This window comes from Bubalus kerabau, chromosome 7, assembly GCF_029407905.1.
Source record: "Bubalus kerabau isolate K-KA32 ecotype Philippines breed swamp buffalo chromosome 7, PCC_UOA_SB_1v2, whole genome shotgun sequence".
Classification (NCBI taxonomy): Eukaryota; Metazoa; Chordata; class Mammalia; order Artiodactyla; family Bovidae; genus Bubalus; species Bubalus kerabau.
In genome coordinates, this window is record NC_073630.1 from 114,838,820 (window position 1) to 114,857,437 (window position 18,618).

Here is an 18,618-nt window from a genome sequence, read left to right on the forward strand (position 1 = left end):
ACATTGTACCTAGAAAAAGTGAAAATACTCATTTTATTTTAGGATGCCTGGGTCACTCTCTCCAATAAGAAACCTCTTAGAGAAAGGATCACCACTGCTTCCTGTGGGGTGAGAGGGTGGTGACCACAGACATCCAGGTGACAGAGACCAGGATTATCTAGATCTGAATAGGATCGAGGCCTGTCCCTTTGCTAAGTGACCCACCTCATCCCAAGACAGGATCTGAGTCAACCAAAGCTCTGGGAGCCACAACCTCTGACTCTATGCCCACAGCTGCCGGCTGCCGGCCGTGAGGAAATGGTGTTGGAAAACTCCCCTGTGGACGACCAACAGGAGCCGGTGCAAGAGGGCTCTGACACCCGCCTCCTGGGCATGACGAGCCGACGGGGCGCCCGGAGTAAGTGTCTCTGCATTCAGTTCATTCGGTATTTATCTGCTGCCTCCTGTGATTGGCACAGAGCAACACAGGCACTTGTCATGGGAACTGTTTTGTTTTTTTTTGGTACGTGTCCACCACCCTCCACAACACTTCACCCCAGTTCTGAGAGTAAATTTCTAGGTTAGCATCTGTCTGGGAGACAGGACACAACCACAGGACATAGTTATATAGCTACAGAATTTTGGAAGCAAATAATCAGATAGGTAGAAATTCAAAGGCAGGTGAAATAGCAAGGCATATTTGTCAATGATGGGACTGGAATCTGATGTTGGAAAATCTGAGGATGTCTCTGAGGCTCTCAGAGACCTTGTCCTTTGAGGGCCCCTTCTCTCATCCCTCCCCCAACCCCTCCCACAACACATACACACTCAATTTCCCCTCCAGGAACCGTGGCCTGTATTTTACCACAGGATTACTCTTCCTCATCACAGTGACCATTATTCATTATCTGCTCATTGTAGGGAAAATTATTACCCCTCACTTGTTGCTTTAAAAAAAAAATCTATTTACTTAATTATTTGGCTGCTTCGGGTCTTAATTGCGACACATGGGATCTTAGATCTTTGTTGCAGCATGCAGGATCTCTAGTTGTGGCATGTGGGATCTGGTTCCCTGACCAGCGATTGAACCGGGCTCCCTGCATTGGGGAATCTTAGCCACTGGACCACCAGGGAAGTCCTTGTTCCTTTTTTCAAACAATGGATTAGACCAGAGAAGGAAGTGTGTTACACTTCTTAACTGTTACATAATTATTACTCAGTTGTTACCCTATTTCCCTGTAACTAAGCTGGGGAGTAAAGTACCTATTGGAAATTAGAGAGCTTTTGGAAGTAAGCTCATCTGAAGTCCGACCCTAAGAAAAATGCGGTTCCCGTCTGAGAGCAATAACGCAATAGGACTGGTACAAGTGACTAGAGCAGAACCACGCTTTAGTCCAGACAGCTGCTTCCGTTCCTAAATGCACAGAATTGTTCATTACTGAAGATTACAGTTTATCTTGGTGTGCTCAGACTGCCCGAATATACTATACCATAGCCTGGATGGCTCAAAAAAACAAACTTATTTTCTCACAAATTCTGGAGGCTGGAAGTCCACGATCAAGGTGCCCACAGGGTCAGCGTCCAGTGAGGCCTTTCTTCCTGTCTTGTAGGTGGCCGCCATCTCCCTGTGTATTCCCTCTGGTGTCTCCTCCTAGAAGGACACTAACCCTTTTGCACTGGGGCCCCATCACATAACCTCTTCATGACCTCTTTAGAGGCCCTATCCCCAAATACAGTCACACTGAGGGTCAGGGCTTCAACTTACAAATGTGGGGACAGTTCAGTCCATAGCACAACTATGGAATATTTAATTACCTGTTTTAAGCTCAAGGGGGAAAAAAATGTCAGAATGTGTCTAGGAATAAAGGCTCTGTGAAATGTGAATTCTTTCCTTCTTTCTAAAATGGGAGAGATAACACTTCAGTATCACCATGGGGTTGATTGTGAGGATCAAATCAAGAGGATGTGCAAACATTTTAAATAGTGTGTGCTGTTTTAAATGTTTAAATAATATGCATTAGTATTCTAAATTAGAGATTGAAATGGCAACCCACTCCAGTATGCTTGCCTAGAAAAATCCCATGGACAGAGGAGCCTGGGGGGCTACAGTCCATGGGGTCGCAAAGAGTCAGATACAGCTGAGCACTTGTCAGCAGCAGTATTCTAAATAGATAAATACACAGTAAATAAGGGGGTTTAGAGGGAGATAAGGGCTTCCCAGGTGGCACTAGTGGTAAACAACCCGTCTGCCAAAGCAGGAGACACAGAGATATGGGTTCGAGTCCCAGTTGGGAAGATTCCCTGGAGAAGGAAATGGCAGCCCACTCCAATATCCTTGCCTAGAAAATTCCATGGACAGAGGAGCCCAATGGGCTACAGTCCATGGGGTCGCAGAGTGTCAGACACGACTGTGCATACATCTAGTAGTATAGTGAAAAGTGAAACTGAAAGTCACTCAGTCATGTCCGATTCTTTGCGACCCCATGGAGTATACAGTCCATGGAATTCTCTAGACCAGAATACTGGAGCAGGTAGCCTTTCCTTTCTCCAGGGAATCTTCCCGACCAACAGATTGAACCCTGGTCTCCCACGTTGCAGGTGGATTCTTTACCAGCTGAGCCACAAGGGACGCCCAAAACAAACACAACCATCATCTGGCACACTGGCCGGGAACCGAACCCGGGTCTCCCACGTGGAAGGCGAGAATTCTACCTCTGAACCACCAGTGTGGTAGTATAGTAGAGAGAGATAAAAGACAATCTATGCATTAGTCCAAAAGAAAAAGATTAAAACCACTATGTATGATTTGAAGAGGGAAGGGACGATCCAATGCTAAGGTGTGCCTGCCTGAGAAAGGTTGTGACCAGCCGGGCGCTCAGGGCAGAGCTGGAGGCTGATGCTGATTCGGCAGCACTGGTGAGCAAGATGTAGAGAAAACCCCAAATGAGCTGGGGGGCACTAGGTGGATGAGCAGCCTGAGTTTCCATCAGAAACGAGAGGTCAAGACCAGCAGGAAGCAGTCAGTGGTCAAGAGGGCAGATCAGGTCTCATTCACTGTGTCAATGCAGGTCAGAGTGAGAGGCAGATGCGTTCGAGGAATGAGGATCCCAAGGAGACTCTGCCTGAGACAGGCATACATCAGAAGCCATACAGGACATGCAGGAATCTCCGTGGGGGGGTCCTGGGGACCGAGGGCTCCAGACCGAGAGCTCTGAAACACAAAAACGAGTGCAGAAAACAGTGCATCTGAAAGCCTCCGTGTCTCTTTTTTAAAGTTAATTGTTATTGGAGTATAGTTGCTTTACCATGTTGTGTTAGTTTCTGCGGTACAGCAAAATGAATCAGACATATGCATACATACGTCTCCTCCTTTTAAATGTCCCTTCCCATTCACGTGACCACAGAGCATTAAGTAGAGTTCCCTGTGCTAGACCCTGGAGGAGGGCATGGCAACCCACTTCAGTATCCTTGCCGGGAGAATCCCATGGACAGAGGAGCCTGGCGGGCTACAGTCCATGGGGTCGCAAAGAGTTGGACACGACTGAGAGACTAGGTGTGCATGCATGCCTGTGCCATAGAGTAAGTTCTCATTAGTTGTCTATTTTAAGTTGCTTCAGTCACGTCTTAAGTCCTTGAGACCCTTTGGTCAGTAGTCCACCAGACTCCTCTGTCCATGGGATTTCCCAGGCAAGAATACTGGAGTGGATTGCCATGCCCTCCAAGGGATCTTGGAGGGATGACTGAGGGATCGAACCCATGGCTCCTGTGTCTCCTGCCTTACAGGCAGATTCTTTACACTGAGCTGCCAGGGAAGCCCCATCTATTTTATACATAGTATCACTGGCATATGTGTGTCAATCTCCCAGTTCCTCCCACCACCCCCTTGGTGTCTATACATTCATTCTTCTCTACGTTTGTGTCTCTGTTTCTGCTTTGCAAATAGGTTTATCTGCACCATTATTCTGATTCCACATATGTGCATTAATAGACAATACTTGTTTTTCTCTCTCTGACTTGCTTCCCTCTGTATGATAGTCTCTAGGTCCACCCATGTCTCTGCAAACGGCACGATTGTCTAGCAAAAGGGATTTCCATCATGCAGGCATGTTTTCTACTCGACCCCTTTTCTTATTTTTCCACAATGAAACTGGAAACATGACCTTATTTCCTGTACTAACAACATTTCAGCTCATCTATTAAGGTTTTATATGTATGGTTATCAAAGGAATTTGGATATTCTCAAAGTAAATCTGATGTCACCAAGGCAACTACCAAGAATTCTAAACAGAGTACCCTTGGGGACCCTATTTTTCATTATGAAAATTCAAATCTACACAGAAGTAAAAAGTATAGTGAAGCATATATTATCCAAGGATTAACAAGATTTTGCCACATTTTTTTTCCTTCTTGTCTTTGCCAGAGAATTTTTAATTATTAAAAAAAAAAACATAAAACTTTCCATCTCAATCATTTTTCAAGGTACAGTTGAGTAGAATTACCTATATTCACACTGCTGTGCAATAGATCTCCAGAACTAGTTCATTTTGTAAAATTGAAATGCTATCCCTGTTAAAGAGCAGCTCCCTGCTTTTCCTCCCCTGGGCCCTGGAAACCACTCTCTGTTTCAGTGAATTTGACTATTTTGGATACCTCTTGGGCTTCCCTGGTGGCTCAGTGGGAAGGAATCTACTTGCAGTGCAGGAGATGCAAGAGAAATGGGTTTGATCCCAGGGTGGGGAAGATCCCCTAGAGAAGGAAATGGCAACCGACTCCAGTATTCTTGCCTGGAGAATCCCACGGACAGAGGAGCCTGGTGTACTCCATTCCATAGGGTCGCAAAGAGTCAGACCCAACTGAAGCACCCAAGCACGTGCACACACAGATGCCTAGTGTGAGTGGAATCGTACAGTATCTGTCTTTGAGACTGGCTAACTTCACTTGACATCATGTCTTCAAGGTTCATATTGTAGCTTGTGACAGGGATCCCTTTTAAGGCTGAATAATATTCCAAGTATCCCAAGACTACCCTTGGCTTATCCATTTATCCTTCATGAACTTTTGGGTTGCTTCTCCCTCTTGACTATTGCTAATAATGCTGCTTTCAATATGAACATGCAAATACCTCTTCAAGATCTTACTTTTAATTTTGTTGGATATATACCAAGAAGTGAAATTCCTGGTTCCTATGGTATTTCTAGGCTTCCCAGGTGTCTCAGTGGCAAAGAATCCGCCTGCCAATGCAAGAGACATGGGTTTGACCCCTGGGTCCGGAAAAATCCCCTGGAGAAGGTAATGGCAACCCACTCCATTATTCTTACTTGGAGAATCCCATGGATAGAAGCTACAGTCTACAGGGTCACAAAGACTTGGACATGACTAAACATGAGCAAGAACAAATATGACATTTCTAATTTGAATTTTTTGAGAAAACCATCATTACTCTTTTCCATACCAGGTACACCAAAGTTTTACATATCCACCAACAATGCCCAAACTTCCCATTTTTCCATATCTTCACCAACACTGGTTGTTTTCCTTTTGTTTGTTTGTTTTTTAATAGTAGCCACCCTCATTTATGTGAGATGATATCACACTGTGGTTTTACTTTGTGTTTTTCTAATGAGTAGTTGTAGCTCAGTTGGTAAAGAATCTGCCTGCCGTGCAGGAGACCCAGGTTCGATCCCTGGATTGGGAAGATCCCCTGGAGAAGGAAATGGAAACCCACTCCAGTATCCTTGCCTGGAAAATCTCATGGACACAGGAGTCTGGTGGGCTTCAGTCCGTAGGGTCGCAAAGAATCAGGCACAACTGAGCGACTAACACTTACTTACTTTAATGAGTAGTGATGTTGGCCATCTTTTCACAAGCTTGTTGACCAGTTATTGTCATTGCAGAAAGGCCTATCCCTTGCCCATTTTCTGATCAGATTACTTGCTTTCTTGTTATTATTGTTGAGTTGTAGGAGTTCTTTACATATCCTGGGCAATAATCCCTTATCAGATATATGATTTGTAAATATTCTCTTCCACTCCATACTTCGTCTTCTTACTCTTTTGACTGTGTCCTCCAAGGCACAGAAGTTTGAAGTATTTTAGCCATTGTCTACTTTAATCCTCGTTGCCTGTGATTTTGGTGTCACATCCAAGAAATCATTACCAATCTCAGTGTCAGAAGATTTCCTCTGTGTTTTTCTAGCAATTTTATAATTTTAGGTCTTACAATTATGACTTCAATCCATCTTGAGTTTATTGTATAAGGTAAGGGCCAACTTCATTCTTTCCCATGTGGATAGCAAGTTTCCCATCACCATTTGTGGAAGATACTGTCTTTTCTCCAGTGAATGATCTTCACATTCTTGTTGAAGATTATTTGGCCATATCTTCAAGGTTTTATTTCTGAGCTCTCTATTCTATTTTATTGCTCTATATGTCTGTCTTTGTGCCAGTACCCACTCCAGTACTCTTGCCTGGAAAATCCCATGGATGGAGGAGCCTGGTAGGCTGCAGTCCATAGGGTCGCTAAGAGTCGGACACGACTGAGCGACTTCCCTTTCACTTTTCACTTTCATGCATTGGAGAAGGAAATGGCAACCCACTCCAGTGTTCTTGCCTGGAGAATCCCAGGGACGGGGAAGCCTGGTGGGCTGCCGTCTATGGGGTCGCACAGAGTTGGACACGACTGAAGTGACTTAGCAGCAGCAGCAGCAGCCCACTGTTTTCATTGCTGTAGCTTTTTAATGTTTTCATATCATGAAGTCTGAGCCTGCAACTTCGCTCTTTTTCAAAATTGGTTTGGCTATTGGAAGGTCCCTTAATAATCCATATGAATTTTAGGATGAATTTTTTAATGAGAGAAATGCCATCGAGACGGTGATAGTGATTGCACTAAGTCTATTGATTGCCTTCAGTAGTATTGACATTTAATAGTGTCAAGTTTTCCAGTCTTTGAATATGAGATGACTTTCCATTTATTTGTGTCTTTAATTTCTCTCAGCAGTGTTTTATAGTGTACAAGTGTTTTCCCTCTTGGGTTAAATCCATTCCTAAGTGTTTTATTTTCATGCTATTATAAATGCAACCATTTTCTTAGTTTCCCTTTTTAGATGTTTCATGGTTAGTGTATAGAAACACAACTAATTTTTGCATATGAATTTTCTATGCTGCAACTTGGAGAAGGCAATGGCACCCCACTCCAGTACTCTTGCCTGGAAAATCCCATGGATGGAGGAGCCTGGTAGGCTGCAGTCCATAGGGTCGCTAAGAGTCGGACACGACTGAGCGACTTCACTTTCTCTTTTCACCTTCTTGCATTGGAGAAGGAAATGGCAACCCACTCCAGTGTTCTTGCCTGGAGAATCCCAGGGACGGGGGAGCCTGGTGGGCTGCCGTCTATGGGGTCACACAGAGTCGGACATGACTGAAGCGACTTAGCAGCAGCAGCATGCTGCAACTTTGCTGAATTTGCTTATTTGCTTCCACAGTTTGTGCATGCATACTTGTGTGTGTGTGTGTGTGTGCATTTGTGTGGCATCTTTAGGATTTTATCTACAAAAGACCATATCATCTTATACCCTGAGGAAACCACAATTGAAAAAGATATATATTCCCCCAATGTTCATTGCAGTATTGTTTGCAATAACTGGAACATGGAAGCAACCTAGATGTCCATCAGCAGATGAATGGATGGGGAATTTGTGGTACATATACACAAGGAATATTACTCGGCTATAAAAAGGAACACACTTGAGTCACTTCTAATGAGGTGGGTGAACCTAGGGCCTGTTATACAGATCGAAGTAAGTCTGAAAGAGAAAGACAAGTACTGTATATTAATGCTTATATATGGGATCTGGAAAGATAGTACGGATGATTCTACATGCAGAGCACCAAAGGAGACACAGATGTAAAGAAGAGACTTTTGGACATAGTTGGGGAAGGGGAGGATGGGATGATTTGAGAGAATAGCACTGAAACACACACATTACTGTATGTAAAATAGATGGCCAGTGGGAGTTTGATCCATGATGCAGGGAACCCAAAGCCAGTGCTCCGTGACATCCTAGAGGGGTAGGGTGGGGAGGGAGGTGGGAGAAGCATTCAGGAGGACACAGTATACCCATAGCAGATTCATGTTGATGTATGGCAAAAACCATCACAATATTGTAAAGTAATTATCCTCCAATTAAAATAAATAATAATTTTTTAAAGAAAGACCATGTCATCTGCACACAGAGATAATTTGACTTCTTCCCCTCCAATCTGGATGCCTTTTGTAACTTATTCTCTCTGTGTTAGTCTATTAGCTCTGTTAGTACTCTAGACTGGGGAGCTTATTAGGAGCAGAAATTTATTTCTCACAGTTCTGAAGCCTGAGAAATCCAAGATAAAGGCACCAGCAGATATGGTGTCTGGTAAGGAGGGTCTCCTTTTTCGTTCCTATGTGGCCGTCTTCTTCTTGTGTTCTCACATGGTAGAAGGGGCAAGGGAGCTCTCTGGGGTCTTTTTCATAAGGGCACTAATCTCATTCGTGAAAGCTCTACCCTCTCATGACCTAATCACCTCCCAAAGGCCCTGCCTCCAAATACCATCACACTGGGGATTAGTTTTCAACATCACAGTTTGGGAGGACACAGCCTACAGCTCTTGCCAAATGCCCAGGTCTGGATTTGTAGCACTGTGTTGAGTGCTAGAAGCTTGAGCTTCCTAGAAGTGGAGAGGGGGGCTTCCTTGCCTTGTTCCTCACCTTGGAGGAGGTGCTTTCAGTTTTTCACAACTGAGTGTGTTAGTTGTGGGCTTTTCATATATGACCTTTACCATGTTGAAGTAATTTCCTTCTGTTCTGAGTTTGTTGAATGTTTTTATCGTAAAAGGATGTTGAATTTTGTCCGATGCTTTTTCTGTATCCATTGGGGTGATCATGCGGTTTCTGGCCTTTGTTCTGTTAATGATGTGTGTTACATTGATTGATTTTCATATATTGAGTCCTTCTGGCACCCCTCCCCAACCTGCGCTGGGACTAATAAAAGGTTCAAGAGGCTGTTTCTCATGACTGATTTATAAACACTACTTATCTACCCTTTTTCTAGGCAAAACCTCAGATTCAGTGGTTTCCCTATTCCAAAAAGGTTTACGCTAAGGAAGTTGTGGGATTGTTTTAAGCTCATATGATTTCATTGTAGTTTTCTTCCTTAAACACTTGTTTACCTGAAGCATCCTCCTCTCCCCCAGAAAGAGAAAAAGAGACAGAGGGAAAGGGGAGGAAGGGAAGGATGGAGGGAAGAGACAGAAAAACAAATCTGGCAACCTTGAACTTTGAGAGTAAAAGAGGAAAGAAAGGAAGGAAGAATGAAAGAAAAATAGATCATAAATCTCTTGAACTCAGAGAGAGAAAGCAGACAAACAGATGATACACCTGATGACCTTGAACTCTGAGAACTTAATACTGTGTGCTAAGCCAGGCAGCGAGCTTTCTGATGAGATTTCCATCAAGATTCCTCATTCTCTTTTCTTACGCTTACTCCATTATGTTGCCCAAAATTAAGAGAAATAAACATTTCAAGTCCACAAACATTCCCTGACATCAGAGCTCACTACTACTTGTCACTGCTTTTGGTCATGGGACCTGGAGCAACAAGCTAGATTCCCTCAGCTGCAGGAACCTCGTTTATAAAATGGAGATCATAAAAGCCTTGGCTTCATGCCGCTGTCATGACAATGAAATCAGATGATACATAGCAAGGGCCCCGCAGAGGGGCTGGCACCAGCGTCCTTACCTTCTCCAGCTGGAAGAAGAACTTGATACTAAGTAACCAACACAAAGAATTCCCTCTTCTGAGGGTGATGGTGATCATACAGCAGGCCCCTTCTTTATATGCACTACATTACTCCGAGCAGCTCCGTTATCAGGCATTGTTTTACAGATCAGGAAATTCAGGTTCAAAGAGAACCAGCCCCTGTAGATGGTAGAGCCAGAACTGAAACTCCAGTCTACAGACGTCAGGGAAATCTGTTCTTTTTGGTTTTGCTATTGCTATTGTTGAAGTGTAACTGATTTACAATGTTATGTTAATTTCTGCTGTACAGCAAAGTGATTCAATCGTACACATATATACATTCCTTTTCATATTTTCTATTATGATTTATCACAGAATATTGAATATAGTTCCCACAACTTATCTCATTGATACTAAATGAATTTGTGTTTATAATTGCCGCACTACAGCCTCATTCTACACCCACAAATCTTAACTCTGATCGGTCTTTAAAGATAATGGTTTACAGTTGCCCAGGGAAAGTCCAATGCTGTCTGTATTTTACTCGTGGCCATGCTCTGGCTTCCCTGTGGTCACTTACTACCCAATGACCACAACACCAGCCCACCACATCCTGCCAACCAAGTCTGCCTGCTCTGTTGTTGTTCATTCTCTAAGTCATGTCTGACTCTCTGCGACCCCGCGGACTGCAGCATGCCAGGCTTCCCTGTCCTTCACCATCTCCCAGAGTTTGTTCAAACTCCTGTCCATTGAGTTGGTGATGCCATCCAACCATCTCATCCTCTGTTGTCCCCTTCTCCCCTGCCCTCAATCTTTTCCAGTATCAGGATGAGTCAGCTCTTTGCCTCAGGTGGTCAAAGTACTGAAGCTTCAGCTTCAGCATCAGTCCTTCCAATGACTATTTAAGACTGATCTCCTTTAGGATAGACTGGTTGGATCCCCTTGCTGCCCAAGGGACTCTCAAGAGTCTTCTCCAACACCACAGCTCAAAAGCGTCAGTTCTTCAGCACTCAGCCTTATTTATGGTCCAACTTTCACATCCATACATGACTACTGGAAAAACCATAGCTTGGACTTGCTCACCTACGTCCAAATTTTTGACTCCCTCTTGATGGTTCACTCCCCAAACCTCTTATGGGTCTGGTCTGTTGCTCAATTCTACTCCCCCAGCTCCTGACCTTGAACCTATGACCTTCTCTATACTGTAGCATCCCTACAGGCTACAGGGCTCCAAGTGTTGTCAAGTCCAGATTGTCTTCAGATACTTAGATACAAGCATCCTTGATGATCTGGCTTCCCCCACTGCCCCAGGCACATGCCCAGAGGGGCCACCTCCCTGATGAACAGCAGTATAAACCCACGCACTGAAAGCTTCGGCTTCTAATTGCTATTCAAACATGTACATAGTCAACGACATATTCAGTGACATTCCAAATAAAGACGATAGCATTGCGCTGAACGGGTGCTTGTTCCAAATCAAATAAACATTTAGGAAAAAAGTACACATTACTGCCGCAATTCCAACTTGCACCATCTCTTAAGGGAGGAACTATCAAATGCTAAGTAGTTTCTTATGAACATAAATTTCTTCATTACTGACATCTGTTTTCCATTCATTTGTGTTGGTTTCTCTGATTAAAGCATCATTTCCGAGCCAATTTTTCAGTATCGATTGCAAATAAAGTTCAGAATCCAGTGAAATTTGATGCAAATGAAAGAAAAACAGATCATTTATTTTAGGCATACTTTTAAAAGTCACCAAGAGCTGGAGAGACTGACCCAGGAAACAAATGTTATAAAGTTCAGTACAAGACAAAGAGAACCTCCCAAAGGAGCGGCTCTTGGGAGTTGCCTTGGAGCCCAGCAGCTGGAGAAGGAAAGAAGATTCTAGTCAGAGGATGCACACTGATGTAGGAAATGTCAAAACTTCATCCATGCTGGAGTTCACGACCTCACAGGGAACTGGGTGGGGGGGTTGAATTACAGTACTAAGTAAAATATTTATATAAATAAAAATAAATAGTATGCTATATTCAGTAACATTTTTTTCTGAATATTATGTTTGACATTTTAAGAAAAAAAAAAAAAGAAAACTTTCTGGTTGGGGAGACACTAGCCAATTGTTTAGAAATATAGAGACAGCAAAGACCCCAGACTGGAGCATGCCTGAAATGCTAACTAACCAAGCCAGAGCCTTACGCCTTCTGTCTGGCCAGTCCAATCCTAGGAAGCAAGAGTCCTCTGCCTGGATCATCGCAGGGCCAGGTACCCGGCAACAAGGGACCACCCTGTACCTCAGAGCCCATCAGAACGGCTCAAACTGGCCCGTCCTAACCTGCTTACCCCGCCCTGCCCCCTCTTTCCCTCAGAAACCCCACAAAAGCTGAGGTAGAAGCCCTCACCCTCTTCTGTCTTCTCCTCCTGACCACCTTATTGCCTTTCCACATGCCCTGCATGGCACACCCTGCCCCCTGCTACAGAACCTGAGCCTCTCCTCTGTCTCTGCACGTGGCCACACCTGACTGTCCGTCTCTTAGGACAAAGAATATTAAACAGACCCATCTTTATTATTGGGCTTCCCAGGTGTGGCAAAGACCCCTCCTGCCAATGCAAGGGACATAAGAGATGTGGGTTCGATCCCTGGGTTGGGAAGATCCCCTGGAGGAAGGCATGACAACCTCTTCCAGTAGTTTTGCCTGGAGAATCCCATGGACAGGGGAGACTGGCAGGCTACAGTCCATAGGGCTGCAAAAAGTCAGACATGACCGAAGGGACTTAGCCTGCACACATCTTTATCATGAATTATCAAGAAAGGCATTTTCCCAAAAACTCCTTCATAGCAAAATTTCTCCAGGGCCATCTATTCGCATTCTATCTGCAGTCTTGAACTTTCTCCTCTAACTGAGATCCCCACTGCCTGTCGACCCTGTCCTTGTTGAGGTCCCTGTGAACCACACATTCGCTCAGTTCTAGGGTCAGCTCTTCATCTACCTTCCTCAACAGTCAGCCGCACTCCCTGCACCTCGCACTTCCCCTCCTCAGCACTCAGCTCCTAGTCACCACTCTCCTGGGTCTTCCATCTCCCTCGCTGGCTGGACCTCCCCACCTCTTCGTGGGTTCCTGCACCCCAGCCTCTAACAGTTGGAGCCCCTAAGCTGGGTGATCAGCCCCCTTTCCTTAATCAACATTCATTCTCTCTGTCATCTCGAGACTTTCAATTCCAGCTTCTAGATACTGTAAGTATAACTGATCAGTCCCCGGTTTTTTAAAAATTTATTTAAATTGGAGGCTAACTACTTTACAATATTGTATTGGTTTTGCCATACATCAACATGAATCTGCCGCAGGTGTACATGTGTTCCCCATCCTGAACCCCCCTCCCACCTCCCTCCCCGTACTGAATGGGTAAGAAAGCTGTGGTACATATACACAGTCCCCGATTTTTATCTCCAGTCTGGGACTTTCTCAGACTAAATGTGAACTACCTACTCAAAACCACGTTTGCCTATCGCATAAGACAGCTCGCATTTTAATAGACTTGTGGAAGTATAACTTGCATATCATAAAATTCACCCATTGTAAATATACAATTCAATGACGTTTAGTAAATGTCTAGATCTGTGTAACCATCACTAAAATCCAGTTTTAGGACATTTTCATCACTCCAAAAGTTCCTTGATGCCTATTTGAAGCCACTGCCATCCCCAGCCCTAGACAAACACTGATTTGTGTTAAATATTTGAATTAAATATATTCCTGTAAATATGCCTTTTCTAGACATTTCATGTGAACAGAATCATACAATATGTAGCACTTTGTGTTTGACTTCTTTCCTTTAGCATAATGTTTTTCAAGATAATAAACGTGGTAGCGTATATCCTCACTGTGTTCCTTCTTATTGCCAAATCCTATTCCATCATCTGGATATGTGTGCACACATTTTATTTACATTCACCTAGTAATGGATATTAGGATTATTTCTAGTTTGGGGCCATTATAAGCCATGCTTCTATGAACCAGGTCATATGATGAATGTATATATTTAGCTTTATATGAAACTGCTAATCTGTTTCACAAAGTGGCTGTATCATTTCACTTTCCCACCAACAGTGTGTGAGAGTTTCTGTTTGTTCACTAAAAACAACTGATTTTATCTGTGATTTCCATTGAACCCTTTATAAGGCATGAACAGTGATATTTCATTGTGCTTTTAACCTAGTATTTCCCTAGTGCTTAATGATGTGGAGTATTTTTCAGATGCTTATTAGCCGCTTGTATATTATCTTAGTAAACTATTTAATTTTTTACACATTATTAATTGGATTCTTCATCTTACTGAGGAATTGTAAGAGTTCTCTATATACCCTGAATACAAGTACTTTATCCGGTCTATAGTTAGAAAGTATTTTCTCCAAGCAAATGTCTAACCTTTTCATCTTCTTTGCTTTATAATCGTATTTATGTGTTTATTTTGGCTGTGCTGGGGTTTTGTTGCTGCGTGGGCTTTTCTGTAGTTGCGCTGAGCAGGGGCTACTCTCTCGTTGTGGTGTGCAGGCTTCTCATTGCAGTGGCCTCTCTTACTGCGGAGCACAGGCTCTAGGGTGAGCAAGCTTCAGTAGTTGCAGCTCAAGGGCCCAATAGTTGCAGTCCCCAGGCTCTAGAGACATTACTTTGCCAACATAGGTCCATCTAGTCAAGGCTATGGTTTTTCCAGTGCTCATGTATGGATGTGAGAGTTGGACTCTAAAGAAAGCTGAGGGCCAAAGAATTGATGCTTTTGAACTGGGGTGTTGGAGAGGACTCTTGAGAGTCCCTTGGACTGTAAGGAGATCCAACCAGCCCATCCTAAAGATCAGTCCTGGGTGTTCATTGGAAGGACTGATGTTGGAGCTGAAACTCCAATACTTCGGCCACCTCACGTGAAGAGCTGATTCATTGGAAAAGACCCTGACGCTGGGAAAGATTGAAGGTGGGAAGAGAAGGGGATGACAGAGGATGAGATGGTTGAATGGCCTCACCGACTCAATGGACATGAGTTTGGGTAAACTCTGGGAGTTGGTGATGGACAGGGAAGCCTGGCAATCTACGGTCCTTGGGGTCGCAAAGAGTCGGACACGACTGAGCAACTGAACTGAACTGAACTGAGGCTCTAGAGCCACAGGTATGTGGGATCTTCCTGGACTAGGGATCAAACCCATGTCCTCTGCATTGGTAGGCAGATTCTTTACCACTGAGCCACCAAGGAAGCCCCCTTTTCCAAAACAAAAGTTTTTAATCATGGTGAAGTCAAATTATCACTTCTTTTCTAATATGGATTGTATCTAAAAATTCTTTGTTAAACCCAAGGTCATGGACATTTTCTCGCATATTTTCTTTTGGAAGTTTCCTGTTTTTAGCTCTTACATTTAGTTAGGTCCATGAACTATTTTGAGACAACCCAAATGTTACTCGACTGAAACTGAGCTTCTGATCTCCTTCTTTCAACCCTGACCTGTTTCTCCTACAAAATTCTTCCAGTTTCAGAAGCTTTATCTACCATCTCTCCTCTTGGAAGTCTCTGAAGCTTATTAAAGTTGGTCATGAGGGTGGGAAAATCCTGGTCATCTCCATCTCACTAGAGAAGACATTTCATCTTTTCTGCTATTGTTGCTAGTCTCTCAGTTGCGTGTCCAGCTCTTTGCAGCCCTATGGACTATAACCCTCCAGGCTCTTCTGTCCATGGGATTCTCCAGGCAAGAATACTGGAGTGGTTGCCATGCCTGCCTCCAGGGGATCTTCCCTACCCAGGGATCAAACCTGTATCTCCTGCATTGCAGGCAGATTCTTTACCATCTGAGCCACCAGGACAAGGTTGGAGTGGACAGATGTGGGTTGCCATGCCCGCCTCCAGGGGATCTTCCCAACCCAGGGATCGAACCCATGTCCCTCATGTCTCCTGCATTGGCAGGCAGGTTCTTTACCACTCATGCCACCTGGGAGGCCCCAGGTGAGAGATTTCTCCCAGACCCCTGGGAGAAAGATTTTGTAGTTGATGCTTGAACTGAATTCTCTAAGCCATCGGTCCCAAGAGTGGGTTGGGTAGACTGTGTACTCATACTCTGTCAGAGATTAACTGCCGCAAAAACATTTCAAGCTCAGAAGCTTTACCTACTATTTCCCTTCTTAGAAATTTGAGAAGCTTGTTTGAGACGGTCACCCTGGCATCTCCCACAGCGCTTGGCCCTCCTGATGCTTCTGTTGTCTTTTCCACTCCGCTCAAGGCAATGTGGAAGGCTCAACCCGAGGCAAAACGGTCAGGTCAAAGCGTATCTATGATGTTCTTTACCACTCTTCAGAGTCTCAGGCCCGTTGGAAGCCCCATTGCCCTGTGAAATCACCATGATGGTGCCAGAGTGCAGGGACAATCGGCAAAGCTGGCGGGGCTGGTCTCACCCAGACAGATGGTCCCTGTACCTGCTGGCTGACGCTGCTATAGATGTGTGGCTTGAACTGCAGACACTGAGTTCTCACTGTTCTAGAGGCTGGGAGTCCAAATCAGGGTGCTGGGAGCACTTCCAAGATCGTGGAGGGAAGACCTTAGAAGCCTGCCTGCCTGTCCATAGAAACAAGGTCACATCGACTCAGGGGCAGTAGGTGAGAAGATTGGAAAATTATTTCAAAGGGCAGTGCCTTTTTTATTAGAAGGTGGTGTGTGTTTTCCGAGGAGTCAAGTATCACAGGAGTGTTTTAGAGAAAAATGGACGGTGTTCATCGTTTGACGAAGTCTGTAAAGAGAGAGACGTGGGGTGCAGTGAGTGTGGGTGACGGGAGAAGGTGTCAGCACAGAGAAGATCTGGGAGCCGCTTGCAAACATGAGGCTGATGAGGCTCTCAGGCTCACAGGTCTGCTGGACAGCCGGGGAAGTGTTGTCAAATCCATTGATATAAGCCCTGCTGCCCCGATGAAAAACATCCCTTGGCCACAGAATCCTGGACATTATGTATATATTTTTAATGGAATGTCTTGAAATTCTCTCATTGTCCATAAGCTCTTGCACACCCTCAAATCAAATCTTTCAAAATTCAAAGAATTGCTTGCATTGCACTCTTTCAGTCCAATATCTCTCATACCTTCATATTCCTCCATGTTTTCCTTTTCATTACAATGTGCCAGGTACAAAAGTCACCGACAGAGTCCTTGCCGTCAAGCAGGTCACATTCTAGCTGGGGAAATAACATCTCACCACCTAGTTGTACAGATCGGATTTAGAAATCTTTATACCCTCCAAAGTTGCTTCCCTGGTGGCTCAGAGGTTAAAGCATCTGCCCGCAATGTGGGAGACCTGGGTTCGATCCCTGGGTCAGGAAGATCCCCTGGAGAAGGAAATGGCACCCCACTCCAGTACTCTTGCCTGGAGAATCCCATGGAGGGAGGAGCCTTGTAGGCTACAGTCCATGGGGTCACAAAGTGTCGAACACGACTGAGCGACTTCACTTTTACTTTTCATACCCTCCAAATGTCTTTCACTAACACCGAGTGTATTTTTAAAAATCAAGAAAGAGCTATTTTTTACCCCCTCAACATTTTTCAAGACTTTTTAAACTAATACTTGCTAAAGAAGCCCCTTCCGTTTTATTCAGAGCAGATGGTTTTTAAATAAAATATCTTGTCTCTTTTAAACAATATAAAATTATTCTAATGAACTCTGTGTTTGTTGTTTTGTTGTTGCTTAGCGCTAAGTCATGGCCAACTCTTTTTGCGACCCCCATGGAGTGTAGCCCACGAGGCTCCTCTGTCCATGGGATTTCCCAGGCAAGAATACTAGAGTGGGTTGCCATTTCCTCCTCCAAAGGATCTTTCTGATCCAAGGATTGAACCTCATCTCCTGCATTGGTAGGTGGATTCTTTACCACTGAGCCATCATGGAAGTCCCATGGAGTTCATTAGAACAATTTTATGAATTATATCTTGCCTCTTTTAAAGAGTAATTCACAAAATTATTCTAATGAATGCTATGTAGGCAGCAGCTATTTTAAGTCAACTTGAAAAACTAGATCTCTTTTAAAAATAAAAGAGGAGGAATAGTAAATAAACAAGAGGTTTTTTTTTTTTTTTTTTTTTCATGTTCAAAGACATTGCTTCTTTCTGGGGGCAGAAGGAGGGGGGTGATCAGCCAGAGAGCAGGGGTCCAGTCTAGAAATCCTTCCCTTCTTTATCCGCCTAGGTGGTCCACACACACTTAATGACGCTTAACCTGTGCCCACCCTCTGTGGCTGGAGACCACAGAACCTGGGGGAGGAAGAAGGTATTAATGCAATAACCACACAAATACATAAATTCAAAGTGTGACAAATGTGGAACAGAAAAAGTCACAGGCCTCTGACATGGGGATATGATCCACCATGGGTAGACGGTCTTTATTTATTTATTTATTTATTTTCTGTTTAACTTGCAAGTTTTGGGAAACAATGACTTGATTTTTAAAGTTGGCTTTAAAAAAACAAACAAAAAAAAAAACGCCAAAGGCCTGTTCAGGCTACTGAAGGAGATTCTTGTAAAGAACTTGAACCTCAGCCCGCACATGTAAGGCTGTGATCTTTAAGATGATTATTTCAGGCCTTCCACCAGGCACGGAGGAAGCCTCGGGCAGGTGGTTGGCACCTGATAAAGTAGGATTTTACATCCTTCTGTCACACGAAAGGAAGGACACTTGGCCTCGGCACTGAGTGACCAGGCTGCAGAAAGCTCCCTCTTCTACACAATCAGAGGCGAGGGGTCAGCACGGCGGGCTCTGCCCAGCGCAGCTTCCTCTCTCCCCACTGTTCCTTCCACCTGCTGATAAAGCATCTTGCCTTCTCTCTTTGTCTTTCACTTGTGAGCGTTCTTCC

General features: G+C 44.2%; 1 protein-coding gene and 1 non-coding gene across 4 annotated transcripts in view; one reads left to right on the forward strand and one right to left on the reverse strand.

The window, feature by feature from the left end:
- Positions 1 to 18,618, forward strand: part of CC2D2A (coiled-coil and C2 domain containing 2A) — a 129,895-nt gene that overhangs the window by 12,315 nt on the left and 98,962 nt on the right. For all 3 annotated transcript variants that reach the window (XM_055589133.1, XM_055589134.1, XM_055589135.1), the window contains one exon: positions 274 to 397. In XM_055589133.1, the coding sequence (XP_055445108.1) occupies positions 274 to 397 (124 nt within the window). The remainder of the gene's footprint in view (positions 1 to 273; positions 398 to 18,618) is intronic.
- TRNAG-UCC (transfer RNA glycine (anticodon UCC)) lies at positions 2,638 to 2,708 on the reverse strand. Its single transcript has one exon. It is a non-coding gene; the product is annotated as a tRNA-Gly (tRNA).